The 15,517-nt window shown below is 34.3% G+C and overlaps 1 protein-coding gene across 1 annotated transcript; it reads right to left on the bottom strand.

Moving 5' to 3' along the window:
- Positions 1-9,948: 9,948 nt before the first annotated feature.
- LOC113513923 (uncharacterized) lies at positions 9,949-14,909 on the bottom strand. Its single transcript, XM_026897904.3, has 5 exons — positions 14,702-14,909; positions 13,236-13,402; positions 11,850-12,043; positions 10,951-11,164; positions 9,949-10,623 (listed from the first exon to the last, which is right to left on the bottom strand). Exons 1-5 carry the CDS (start codon positions 14,783-14,785, stop codon positions 10,419-10,421), a joined length of 864 nt encoding a protein of 287 aa, XP_026753705.3. The 5' UTR covers positions 14,786-14,909; the 3' UTR covers positions 9,949-10,418.
- Positions 14,910-15,517: the final 608 nt, after the last annotated feature.

The following is a 15,517-nucleotide window of genomic DNA, read 5'->3' as shown; positions in this document are numbered from 1 at the left end:
ACCTTTAGCTGTCCACTGCTGAACATAAGCCTTGGGAGGTTTTACCAGTAGTTGCCACGCTTGGCTAGCGGATTGGCAACCGCAGTTAGGCTTTAGAATTGTTTTAAGAGGGACGCTACTGCCCACCTGCAAACTGTAAATTGGCGAGTAGAGGGAGTAGAGACTAATTTTATTTAATGATCGACTACCCTAATATCCAAGTTTTTTTTTATACAACTTAGAATACCAAACAAGCTGACGGCCAACCTTATGGAAAGTGGTAACCGTACCATGGACATAACAGTATACTGTTTCACCCATGATTCCCCCCATACGTTGCCATTCCTGAGGACTCAGGTGTTATTCCTCTGTACCCAGTAAATTCACGCCATATCCCACCCTTCAAATCGAAACACAGCCATGCAAACACAACTGCTTCACGGTTGAAACACGAATGAGACAGAGGTACCCAAGCAATCGACTTTTGTACAAAGTCTTCCTCTGGTAAAGTGTAAATGTTTTGCTAACCTCAGATTATAAAGTATACGCTATACTACATATATGTTACTGACCGTACCAGAAAGGATATCCCTACTAATTATTGTCAATTTCAGATGTCAGCAATTAGGTGGCGGTATTGTGTTGGACAAAGCGAACAAATTGGTGGCCGGGCACTTGAGTTATTGCTGTTTTTGCTGACCCTTCACGATTGATTTGAACTTGAGTGGAAGTAATTATCTAGAAATCTAGAAATTAGGTATTTTCTTTATACCACGAAGATCGCAAACAGACATACAGCCTATCAGATGATAAACTAACACTTTAGCTTGTGACCGTTAGCAAAATTAGAGGTATCGCGTGCGCATTCTCGACTTTGATGAAACCGGGTACTATTTTAGAAGGAGAGGAATTGTAAAGAGGATAAGCAGCTCCATTAATAACAGTACCCTATTAAGTTGACCTCCACGCTGACCAGCTGGAAACATTTTTCATTCGTGGTGAATTCGCCACGGTGGGCCAACTTCAATCGCACTTATCATCTCTCACTAATGACCACCACTTTCTTAAACCAACAGCGTAAATGGAGTGCTTTTTAGAGGAGATCGCGTGAAAGTGGACATGATAATAAAGAAAAATAAATAAATAATAACAGAGACGAATCGAAAACAAGATTCGAAGACCTTTTTATCTTATAATAAAACAAAATAAATATAAAATTTGTCTGTATTTTGTAAATACATATACAAATACCACTTTATAGTAGGTAAATAAATACTTATATTATTTTAACTGTATTTAACACAAAAACAACAAAGCATTCTGGCAATAATGTTAGGATAATTTTAATTATGAAAATGGCAACACCTTTTTTCGTGTGAAATGGCGAAAGGACACACTTCGAAGCTAAAATCCCAATATAATAAAAAATCCAACTAGTGTGTTCAAATGTAACGCACGTATCTTTTTGCTTTGTACTTTAAAATTAGTAAAATCTATATTTCACATAATTTAACTTTGTTTAATATTCAATATTTGCCATATAGTCCCAGTATATACAGTACAGAAAACCAGTTGTTGACAATCTATTATGCTTTGGTAGAATCGCGATTACGATATAGCATAAAATTTTGGGGAAATAGCTACAAATATAACACAAATAGAGCATTTATAGCACAAAAGAGAGCCATTAGAGCCATGGTTCATATTCCTCCCTGGGAATCGTGTGCAGGACATTTTAGAAGACTAAAAATACTAACTGTTCCAAGCCTATATATTCATGTTCTGCTAATAGATTTAATTAAAAATAGACATTTATATGAATCAGAGGATAGAATGAAACAACGATTAATTACAAGAAGGATGGATTTACAAAAGGTTATTATACCCACATTTAACATAGTACAACATTGTCCACGAAACCAAGCGGTGGTGTTATTTAATAAGCTGCCTAAAGAATTAAAGTCACTGAATGATTTAAATATCTTCAGGACAAAATTGAAGTCATTACTGCTAGAAAGGTGTCTGTACTCAATTGACGAATTCTAATTATAGTAAATTTGAATATATACCTATATTGTTTATGTTAAGAGATGACTAAGTGACTGTAATATTTGTTTTATGGTTAATTTAATTTATATTTTATATAGTGTATGAAATTATTGTATCTACTATAACATTCAAATACAAATTTTTGTTTATGAATAAATAAAATAAAAAAAATAAAAAATATACTCGTAATAGGCTAACCTTTTCTTTCCTGTGGATATCGCAAAAGGCAACTAAAGGTACATAATGGTCGAAGGCTAAGTAACAGTGCCTCTCTTAAAACACCAAAGTCTAACTGCGTGTGCCAATCCACCTGCCAAGCGTAGCAACTACTGGCAAAAGTCCCTTTATTGGAGTGTGAAAGGGATTGTTAGCAATGGAGTTTAACAGCCCCATTGTTAGCAATATGCCTTATTAGGTCGACTTCCACGTGGTTCCCTCTGGAAATTATCGAGAACAATTCTTGTTGAATTCGTCACGATGGGCTAACTGACCTACTTCATCCTCACCTATCATCCTTCACTGGTGCCCCGCCGGTGTATACCGATAGCGCGGCTGGGGTTACACCATTCCATTATCATCCATTAAAAAAACCTTTTATTTCCTGTTCAGCAGTGGACAGTTAGCGGCTGATATGACAAAAATTATGAATTTCCAACATTATTCGGACAATAAAGTAACAACAAAAAAAAAGAATTAAAATCAATTAAAACCGACTGCAGAGTTTAACTGCAACGACAGCATTTTCGCTGCCATTTCAAAATCAAGACTTTGAACTTTGGCCGAAGTTTAGTGAAATTGAAAAGCAGCGCACTAATTATATTGAGAGTTGGTCGAACGGCGTTTTCATTCAGCCGGCAAGCCGGCCGCTGCACCGGAATACTGAGCAGTTTTTGTGGATTTTTACAGCCTCATTTTGTATTTTATTGACTCTTTGGCCCTTACGTGGAAATACTTTGGTATTTACACTCATATAAAATATGCAATTTCAACTACTTAGCTAAAAAAAATAATAAATAAATTATTTAAAAGTACGAATAAAAAGAAAAGATAAAATAATAATTTAACTAAAATGGTTTTTCGAATTGTATTTAATCTAATATTTAAAAAATTTATTCTTCATTTAAGTTTATTTTAGTCTTTTAAACAAATTCAAAACAGATAAAAAATCAGCAGAGTGAAATGTCGTTGTTACTGGCTGATTTTTCTTACTGTGCACGAATTACTTTTAATACCATGGACTACAGGCTAAAGCATTTTCCTGTACCAGCATTTCCAGCTGTATATCACTGCGTTGGTTAACAATGGGCATGGACGATTTAATTCGACGAATGGACCTGCCTGAGCTTGCCCAGTTCAGATACATAACAGAATTATACGAGCAATAACACGCGATATAATAAAACTTAAATTGTTACACAATAAAACGTCATACTAAAATATTTTTTCCTCTTTCATGTATGTAATTATTGTATAGTAACTAACAGTTTCTTATTTAAACTCTTATACAAAAAAAATCCAGGGATTTTTTTGTAATTTTATTGCGTTATTTCATACATTAGCATCATATTTATTTCGTGTTTTCTTTATGCAATTTCTACTTCAGTTGTAAATGATATTGATACTTACTTAGTCTTACTTCCACATTTGACTCATAAATCAATAGTTTTTTTTTAATTAAAATAAAAATTTATACAATTTAAGTTTGATTTTATATTTTACTAAAACATCTAAAATACACTTAATTTATGGTCTTTACAATCAATATTGCATTTGTCATTGGAGAAATTTTGCCAACAGTTGCCACACTTGGCAGGCAGGTTGTCGAACGTGGTTAGTCTTTAATGGTTTTTTTAAGAGGAGCATTGCTGCCCATCTCTCGACTTTTAAATTGCCTTAGTTGCTTCAATCACAAGAAAGGAAGGATTGGCCCATTCTCTGCTGTAATCACACGACATAGCTACGAGAAAGAACCGACAATCGATAGGGAAGAAAGGTTCTTAGGTGGCGACCCAGTACTGGCAAACGCAGTGTAGGATGACCGCTCACTAGATAGAGTGACGACCACAAATGCACTGCAAGGAGTCAGTGGATGCAGGTGCCTCGGGACTATTCTCTGTAGTAGTAATTGGGGAAGTCTATATACAGCAGTGGATAGAAAACAGCAGATGGTATGAATGTATGCAAAATTAAATGTATGTTTCAATTTATTCATCATTAATTTCAAGAATTGAACTTCGGATAGGATCTACCAGAGGGAATCTTTATTCAAAAGTCATTTGCTTGGGTACCTCTCTCACATTCGTGTTTCAACCGTGAAGCAGTTGTGTTTGCATGGCTGTGTTTCGGTTTAAAGAGTGGGATACGGCACTGAATTTACAGGGTACAGAGAAATAACACCTGAGTCCTTAGGAATGGCAACGCATGGGGGGTATCATGGGCGAAACAGTATACCCTGTGTCAACGGTACTGCTCATGCATAAAGGCGACGGTTAACACTTTCCATCAGATGGGCCGTCAGGTTGTTTGCCATTCGCCAATGCCAAGTTGCATAAAAAATCTATAAAAACTGAATCATGATTAAGAAAATACAAACATCATATCTATTGTTAACAATTCATTGGCATTCTTCCCTGTGTATTTTTAACGTATTCATGGATGTTCCTAAAATTAAGTGTCACTGGTACAAATTCCAAATATTTATCATCTCGATTCATCGATGTAAAAAGCCTTACAAAGTGATTGTTAGAAGCGATTACAAAAAAAAATATATTTTTTACATTCCACGAATTATCGACCTTCTTCTGAGGCTTCTTATCCTCATTTCATGTCATCTTACATAAATTTACGAATACTTACTAATGCTAATCTGAAAATGAATTTGGTCGTTTGTTACCATGTGCCACCTATATAATATATATATATAGCAAGCAGAAACGCTGATTTTCAATTAGCACCTCATCACCTAGTCCATCAAGATCATAAATCATATTAACACAATACACAAACATGCGCAAAACAATACGTAAAAAACAAAAATATCAGTAATCAAAGAAAAACAAGAACAAAAAATAAGTATAATGAATATATGGTAGATATCTTATTGGTATAGGCGTTATCGTAATACGTAGTCACCAATATCCAGAAGATCTCAATATATAGATATTGAATATTACCGATCTCTAAGTAGAAGTTTTACAATCTTCTATATTATTCATCAATCTCCGACCGTTGTTCAGGAATAAGTTATTCAGTGTCGTAACACGTGTGAAATACTTTCCATATTAACGTGTTAACACGAGTGAATCGTAGTATATATATATATATATATATATATATATATATATATATATATATATATATATATATATATATATATATATATATATATATATATATATATATATATATATATGAAAACCATATCATAATCATTAAATTGTCGTAGTTACCGGTCGCTAAGAAGTGAACAAGAAACGAAACATATCACAGGAATTCACTTCCTTAGTCTCTCGGCGTGAAGTCATAAAAATATCATATTCCACGAGAGAGGGGTACTTCCTTTAATCCTCGGAGTGTACCGGCACTGGGTATTTTTACCACGTGGGGCATTATTGTGCGGAGACGTGGGGTGTCACGGTATAAGTTTTAGTGCCTACTCCTTGAAATATTGATCATACGATATTATATACGAGTACATATCGTCATGGTCGTAGAATACTGACGGATATATATATTTGTCAGATCCGTCAGTATACTACGACTATGACGATATGTATACTTAGCATAATTAAACAAAATTATCATATCTTTTATGAAATTTAATTATTTTCAACCGACTTCAAAAAGAAGGTGGTTCTCAATTCGGTTATATTTTTTTAATGTTACCTCATAACTCCATCAATTGTAAAATGATTTGGAAAATTCGCACAATAATTATAAAAAAAAATGTTTTTTTTTTATAATTTTGGAAAACAAACTGACGCCCACCTGATGGAAAGTGGTAACCGTCGCTTATAAACAAACACACAAACACAACCACACACACACACACACACACACACACACACACACACACACACACACACACACACACACACACACACACACACACACACACACACACACACACACACACACACACACACATTCACAAAATTTCATTAAATATATTATACACATAATTTGATATACTTATATATATTTATGTATGTATGTGTATATATATATATATATATATATATATATATATATATATATATATCTATATATATATTATATACGTATATTAAATGATTACCCTTTTGAATGATTTCATAATAAAATAAATCAAACAACATCCAGTAATTTGAGTTCCATCGCGCATTTAATTTCGGGTTTACTAATCTAAATTCATTTGCGGTAGCCGTGTTGTCTAAATATTTGAATAATTTGATTTCTCTTTGTGAAATAACTGTGAGTTGGGGTGGGCAAAAGGTCATAATTAGGGAGGGCACAACGACGACAAGGGTCTAGAGGCCTTTCAGCTGTGAAATAAACAATACAACTATTTTGAGTACGTTTTAATGTCTTTGCAAGTCGAAAACGCTTCACGTCGCAGACATAAAACGAACGTTTATTTTAATAGTAAAATTAACGTGTCATAACGGAAACTAGTTATATACTGCGAGTTAGTTGTGCTGTTTTTTTTAAGCAACTTAGAATGGCACAAAAACTAACAACCCACCTGATGGAAAGTGGTAACCGTCACCTATAGACATGAGCTACTGCTCATGTCTATAGGTGACGGACATAACAGAGTACACTGTTTCGCCCATGATACCCCCCATGCGTTGCCATTTCAGGTATTATTCCTCTATTTACAGGGTAAATTCACTGCCATATCCCATCCTTCAAATCGAAACACAGCTATGCAAACACAACTGCTTCACGGTAGAAACACGAATGGGACAGAGGTGCCCATGCAATTGACTTTTGTACAGTCTCCATCTAGTGTAGTTTAAATAATATATTAAAATATATAATTAAATTGTATTACACAAAAAAAACCGACTTCAATTATAATAAAACCAGTTATTATGATTTAAAAACTAAAATATTGGATCGAATTTGATAAAACTTCTATGAGACGAATCTGTGAGTATATCTTTTGAGGTAAAAAAAAATTTCCAAATCGTTTTACAACTAACGAAGTTATAAAGTAACGAATATAAAATAATACAACCGAATCGAGAACTTATTTATTTTTGAAGTTGGTTAAAAATATTTTTTAATACCGGGAAAATATACAATATATGTATTTTAAAACTGGACACTTTTAAAATATAATCTACATTTAAAAATATGGGATTAAAAAGGGTTGCACATAATTTCAAGGAATTCCAAACAGAGTTTTTATATCAATCCAACTTGTACCCTTCCGGAAGAGAAGGGATTATGGGTACCGTATCAGTTATCGATACCGAAATTTTCCGAAAGTCCTTTTTCCGTTTAAATATCCAGAAGTACCCAATATATAGATGTCGGAGTGGTACCGATATTACACATGCTTGTTTTTTTTTTAAGGATGACAATGGAGTGGTAACCTCGCATGCGCTAACGGTATACGCTGACGGGACACCAGTAAGGGATGATAGGTGAGATGAAAATTCAGGCCAGTTAGCCCATCATGATAAATATATCTGGAATTCAACACGATGGTTTCCAGGGGGAATCACGTGGAGGTCGTTTTGACAGGGTATATTGCTTGCAATGGAACTAGTGGTCCGCATTACTAACAATTCCTCCCTATTAACGTAGATATTTGACTAACGTCGGTGATACCGAAATAGGTAATGTTATTTTGCCGCTATAATATTCAGAACCCAATATATAGATATCGGGGGGAAAGGGATTGTTAGTGATGAGTATTAATGGCCCCATTGCTAGTGGAGGTCGACCTAACAGGGCTTGCCTGTCAGGTCGACCTCCACGCGGTTCCCCCTGGAAACCATTTTGACTAATACTTGATGTATTCGTCACGATGGGCTAACAGACCTGCTTTCATGCTCATCTATCATCCCTCATTGGTGCCCCGCCTTTGTACGAGTATACCGATAGCGCAGGCGGGGCATCATCCATTAAAAAAAATACATAAATATCGGGATGGTAATATTATATATATATATATATATATATATATATATATATATATATATATATATATATATATATATATATATATATATACCAATATACACAATACACTCCAATCACTTTTGTAGCTTCCAACATTCAATCAATTCGTTTGGGCATACACAAGTTTACTGTTGATTCATTCCAGACCCGGGTCAATGGCATTGCCCACTCTGCGGAATAGTTGATTTTGTTTATCCATAGTTTCTCTGTTAGATACGTAGGTAGCCTAAGTAAATACGAATTTAAATATTTGTATAAAACGTCAAGGACCGCAGCTCATTAGCCCCTCTCTGGACTTTTAAAAGGTGACTTTCAACCGACTGATAAATAGATGGGTAATGTTTGAGATTTACCACAATTTTTTATATAACAATACGGCTTGATTGTTATTGAAAAATGGATAATATCATTAGTAGGACATGTCACATAGCAACATCAAGTTTTTTTTATACTACCGAGGTGGCAAATCAGCATATGGCCCACCTGATGGTAAGCAGCTACCGTAGTCTATTGACGCCTGCAATACCAGGATTTTTTTTTTCAATGGATGATAATGGAATGGTAACCCCGTCTGCTAACGGTATATGCTCACGGGACATTAGTGAGGATGAAAGGGCAGGTCAGTTACCCCATCGTGATGAATACACTTGGAATTCAGCGCGATGGTTTCCAGGGCAGACCACGTGGAGGTCGATCTGATAACCCTATCAGGTTATAAATTACTAGCAATGGGATTGATAGTCCGCATTACTAACAATCCCTTCCCCTCCTACCAGGGGCATTACTAATACTACCAAACTAAGCGTGATTCATATTAATCGCGCAGTCTCAAAATCCATTTGACGTACAAATTGGTGAAGATAACTTTTTTATAATTTTCGACTTTTCTCACTTGAGAATTGAGACTTGAGAATTCTCAGTCCCATTCATCAAATTCAAAAAATAATATTGAACAACAGACGTTCACCGTACTCAAAAAAAAAAAAAATCCGATCAATTTGAACGATATCGAAATGGCTGATGACTGTTTTTCTTCCATTATTATCCAGAGAAACCCAATATATAGATATCGAACCAGTATCCATATTACCAATACCTAATATACATACAGTCTAGATAATATTAGGTAACAAAATAAACATCCTAAATATTCATTTACACGTTCAAGTACTTACTATTGAAACGAGTAGTAATATTCACACACTGCCCATTTCTATGCAAACTCCATTTTACTTAAAATTGTATATATTATGTGTGTATTAACCAAAATGGGTAGCTGTTTAAACGTCGCTCCCTAATATATAAATTTTAATGGGATATGAAACCTCGCTTTTGATATTATTAAAACATATGAATAATTCAATGTCGACGCGTTTTTTTTTTAACAAGCACATCTTGCTCTGTAATACTTCACTTATAACAGAATTAATGTGACATTAAAAATCAATTGTAAAAAGTATCATCAAAATGGGTTTAAAAATAGAGACAATATCGTATTTATGTATACTCTATTACTAACTATATAGCTACTGATAATTTATTATTTATTTATCGTATTATTTTTGCACCATATTTGTTTTGCTTTATATATAAACTCTATAGACACTTTCTCCTTTCGGATTTTATGGTTGACTGGAAGAAATCCCTTTAAGGGATAAGTCCAACGGCGTACATTTCTGCTATAACCTAATAACTATACTAGGGGGGAAAGGATTGTTAGTAATGGAGACTAAGAATCCCATTGCTAGCAATATATCCAACCAGGTCGACCTCCTCGCGGTTCCCCCTGGAAACTATCATGGTTAATTCCTGATGAATTCATCATGATGGGCTAACTGGCCAGTTTTCATTCTCATCTATCACCCTTCACTGGTGCTCCGCCAGCGTATCCCATTAGCGCAGGCGGGGTTACCATACCATTTTCATTTATAAAAAAAAATATCTATACTATAAGTGAATGTACAAAACATATAAATAAATAATAAACATATAAAAAAATAACCAAAGTGACTGGCATAGCCTTAAGGAAGGTGAAGTGACAACGGGCTGGTCACATATCTCGAAGAAGTGATAACCAATAGAGAAGAAAGATTCTTGAGGAAGCCTATGTTCAGCAGTGGACAAATAACAGCTAATATGATGATGATGATAAATTATGGGATACAAACAATATTTGTTTTTAATTATGTATCCTATAAGATTACTTATTAGAATAATTAAGCGTAGACACATTGATATAGTTTATCTCGCAGATATGTCACCGCTTCTTCTGTATTCTTACGCACTTTCGAGCTGCAAGCTGTAAGTTTTTCACAGGATTGTTCATTGTGACGACGTGCATTTGTCAAACTCAGATCCAGCTCGTAACCTAGGAAGACTGCTTCACGGGATAGTTTCCTCAAACTGGTATTAACTTCGTCTCTGAAATGGGAAATTTTATTTAGCTCGGGATGGCAAAGAATTTGGCCATACAATTCAGGGAAAGTAAAATTCACCTTCTGCAAATCTGACGCGCACCATACTTTTCACAAAATCTACTGTAATTGCCATGGGTCGTCATACTTGAGAACTAGTTGCTTTTTTAAAAGCAAAGGACCTTTTACATGAAGATCATATTGTTGTTATTATCTTGAGATATCTACCACCGTCAGACACTCACACTATTGGAACATGTACATACACATGTAAGCACAACTAAAATTCACAAGCAGTTCTCAACTGCTCTTCAAGAATAACTAAATAACTTACTTCTGCATCGCTCTGACTTGACTCTTCAGGAGTAATGACTTGCTTGTTTCATCCAAGATCAGTTGCATATGATTCCTAGTAATGCCTATCATCTCTTCTGCGTATTTGCCCATCTTGGCAATAGAGGCTCTTGCTTCTTCCGTGCACTTGTACATTTGAGCGACATGTTTACTAGCCAAATTTCGGACTAAACGACGTTCTTCTGCACACATTGCTGTTGAAATATTCATCTTTATTTGTTTGCTGTCCTTTTTTTTTAATTATCTGTTTGGTAACATATCTGTTAGCTAGTTTACCTATTAACTAGTTTATCTATGAGTTTGTTTATCCATTAGCTGGCTGAACAATTAGCTGACTCATCTATTAGCTAGCTTCATTATTGCCTAGCCTATTTATTCGTACACTTAACTACCAATTAACGTTCTACTGCTAGGAATGCGTAGAAATCGACACGAGAAGTATATAGAATATAGTTTTATTTCCAGTTTTCTTTCTCTTACTGGTATATTGTGCTTCGTTTCTTTAATCGCCTCTTGCGATCTCCTGATAAATTAATGAAAAGGAATAGTGACACATTATATTATTGCTCCATCACAACACGGTACAAACTTATTAAAGGTAGTTAATTCATAGTGAATTCGTTACAGTGGACCAACTGATCTGACTTCATGAGAATGATGAAATGAGAATCTCTTATACCTCTGCCAACGTAAAATAACCTAGATGGAATTATCATTTTCATCGATAAAGAAAATTATTAAAAAAACTATCTAAAACTGAATTGATTTAAAGATTAAGCAGAACAGGAACTTTTGGAAAGAATTGACGGTGATCATTTCCCAGCATTGGGATATTATGGATATAATCATGGATTTAAAATTGAATATGCACTAACTGACCTGGTACTTGTAATTTGTTGGCCAAATCCGTCAACTCCGAATATATCTTGGCCTTTTTCTGTACAGCCGCGTTTATTTCTTCCTTAATTCTCCTCAGGATCTTTGCTGTCATCTGTTGATAGGAGGTCTGGATGTTCTTGTGGTATGTATCTAAGAAGGGAGCCAGCACTGTGTCCGTGTAACGAGATAATTCGCTGCAAATAATATTTATTGTTGTGTGTTTTCAACATAGAATGGGACCCCTTTCCCATAGGTGTTGTAAGAGGCAACAAAAAAAATTTGACGGTCGGAGGATGGGTAGCAGCGTCCCTCTTAAAACGTCACCAAAGCCTAACTGCGATTGCCAACTCGCCTACCAAGCGTGGCAACTACTGGCGAAACTCCCCTTATGGGGGAGGTCTATGTTCGGTAGTGGACAGCTAATGTCTGATGCGAATGATGATGATGAAATACTCATTTATTACAATAACAATTGTTATTCTTCTAAAAGAATGTTATTTTGACAAAGATGACCACAATTTTGGTGTAATCGTCGCTCTATAATAGCGTGTCTACTTTAAGTTATAAGTGGCTTCATTTTTATTATGCGCACATATATGTATTCGTATATTATACTATAAAGATCTGTAAATTCCATGTCGCAATATTCGTTCACCCTAACCTCTAAAATCACTCAACCAATGTTGATGAAATCTTGTAAATGTGTATTGTTTGCCTATATTCAAAGCGCTGGTTAGAAGAAATCATATTCCAAATACAGAGAAATTACACAAAAGAAAACAGCTAAAATCAATGGCATATTTAAAATTAAGGTGTATTAATTATAATATATAAATTTTAGTATGTATGTATATCAATTATTTCTAACACTTCCCTAAGGTTGGCTAGGAGAGAATAGTTTCAGCATTAAGTCCGTCATGTGCACATACATGTACGAATCTAAAAATAAATAATTACTAAATGTAAAATGTCGATTATATTTGATACAAAGCATAAGTACGTATACGACATTTATTTGATGTTTCGTTAAGAAGAGCAAAGTTGGTCAAGCAAGCTCTCCTCTCTCTTGAATTAAAGCTACTCAATGATGTTTTGAGCAAATCTCCACAATTAGAGGTATTTGCCTACAACTTGCTGGAGATTCGTAGGATGACCACAGAGCTAAATGCTCTAGCTCTATTTAGATATTTAAATAATAAATATTACTTCTATTGTTGTTGTGTGATTGTATGGTATTTTAATCACATTAATATTATATCTTTTAATTATAATTGTAAATAATGTGTTATTGTACTGACGCTTTCCTGGGTAAGCGTATTGGGAGATTGTAAAGCTGTCACCCAGTTGATCAAATAAATAAATAAATTATTAACAAGAAAAAACTACCTATTGACAAGGGCCAATTGTAACCTCCTCATTGGCTGGTACAGAGTATTGTTTCCCCACCGCTCCTTCAGCGACAATAAGTGCTGTTCAAGCTCCACAGGTAGGTGCTGCCATGGCGGTATCTCGAAACAGAGACCGCCATCTTGTCGGAGGTGATTACTTCGCACCTGGATTATATTTGCCTGAATATGAGCATTGTTGAATGGTAGAAAGATTACAAGCCTTTGGCGTTCGCTTTGCATGGTTTATAGTACGTTTTATGAGAGAATAGAAAAAAAATACTTTTGCCTCAGGATTGGAGGCATGACATTACTATATTAGTTCTCGTAAGTTATCGTAACTATTGTTACACTGGCTGGTCGAAACGTCAAAACTGTTATAATTTACATAACAGTTTATGTAAATAGCTTTAATACCCATGTACGTCTCTTGTTATATATCATCATCATCTCGGCCAATATCTATCCACTGTTAAACATAAGCCTCACCCATAGACTACCATAAGAAACGGTCCTGAACCACCTGCGTCCACTGACTCCCCGCAATCACGGTTGGCCACACTATGGCAGCTCCCTAAGTGCTTTTTCATGCTACGTTTAAACGATTCGAGGTTATAGAAAAATTATAAATAATAAACATTATTAGGAATGACAACGCATGATTCAACAATACCATAGACAAAAGCATCACATCATATCTGCGATATCTATGGTACTGTACAAATCTGTAATCAGACATTACTTTCCATCAGGTAGATCATCAGCTTATTTGCCATTCCGATAAATAAATAATAACACCCAGTTTATATTATTCAAATAGTCGCTTCGTTTGCTTTAGTAATTGACTGAGAGTTCTAAGTAAACTCAATAATAGTACTAATCACTTGAAAGATATTGTTTACACGCTCCTAACATTTACACGTTCGCAGAATTTTAATATTCCAACATTTTAGTGAACAAAGTAAAATTGTATAAAAGATTTCTATCCTAATGAAAATGTTTTCTTAATTTCTCATGCTTTTTTTACATAATAGTGCATCGAACCCCATACCTTATCTACACAAAACAATATGTGTGCTACTTAGTCACATAAATATATAAACCAAAATATACAATAAATACCCTAGTTAATTAAATGTCACTTTTCGTATTGCCTTGGAGTACGTCTATTATATTTCATTAGACTCAAATTATAGTGTTAATAAAATATTAATCTGAATTTATAGTTAGTACTGGTAATAAAATATCACGAGCTTATAATAAAATAATATAAAAATTATTTATTGAAATGAAATATTATTGAAATAAAATTTCATTCATTGTAAATTTCGTCAAACCATCAAGTCACCATGTATCAAATAGTTGTATATTTCAACAATCTTTGCCTATATACAATAAAGTGTAAATAAAAAAAATATATATAAAGCGTGGCAAAAAAAAAAATAACTTAAAAAAGAAAACATTTACTCTACAGTGCACTGTGGGCTCTATGGCTTCAACGTAAAGGAGACAAAGACAAGAGATTAACACGTTACTCAACAACAGGCACATTTTGAAAACATAGCAATTAGAATTATCCTCTTAATACCTATTACTGTAAGGTATGGTCGACAAGTTAATTGTTTCAGCTCCCAATTACATACTTCAATGGGACGTGAAATGCGATTATTTTTATTTGTTTCTCTTTATGACAGTTTGTCTAAGTAAGTATGTATGTAAGTAGATATGTGTATTGTTCTTAAACAAAATTCATAGTACAAATAGCTAACTGAGGTTAAGGAATTTATTTTAATTTCAATAAATTAATATATGGTTACCCAGAAACTAAATAATACTTTTAATTAAAAAATAATCTAAAACATTAAAATGTATATGCCCAAGCCTCATATTGCTTCCTCTACACAGTAAAAAGTTGTAAGTTAATAACATAAAGACCAAGCCTGTGTCACTTCAATCAAAAAACATTTATATGGGATCTATGCGACCAGTTTATTAAATAAAAAAATTTTACGCTACAAAATATTTGGGTCTTTTATGATACTTATCGATATCACTATTTTAAACTAAGGCATATTATAGGTAATTGTACAACATGAATTGTTCGGATTGATACCTGCTGCAGATTTTCACCATCGTACAACCCGCCATAAACTAAAATTTCATCCCAACCATCTGGACGAGTGGCGGTCCTCCACCGTGCGTTTTTCAAGGCACTTTCTTCCACGCACAACCACTCTTTGGAATCAACTTCCAGCAGCAGTATTTCCGAACCGATACGACAAC

Source organism: Galleria mellonella, unplaced genomic scaffold (assembly GCF_026898425.1).
Source record: "Galleria mellonella isolate WM207_F2 unplaced genomic scaffold, CSIRO_AGI_GalMel_v1 utg65, whole genome shotgun sequence".
Lineage (NCBI taxonomy): Eukaryota > Metazoa > Arthropoda > Insecta > Lepidoptera > Pyralidae > Galleria > Galleria mellonella.
This window is presented reverse-complemented; position numbering and strand designations above follow the sequence as displayed.

Excerpts from the sequence above, each read along its gene's own strand:
- LOC113513923 (XM_026897904.3), bottom strand. The coding sequence starts at position 14,785 with ATGTGCCTGTTGTTGAGTAACGTGTTAATCTCTTGTCTTTGTCTCCTT. Across the intron at positions 13,403-14,701 it reads AGCCCACAGTGCACTGTAGA|GTGCGAAGTAATCACCTCCG; the intron begins GTAAATGTTTTC and ends AATATAATCCAG. Across the intron at positions 12,044-13,235 it reads CAATTGGCCCTTGTCAATAG|CGAATTATCTCGTTACACGG; the intron begins GTAGTTTTTTCT and ends TATTATTTGCAG.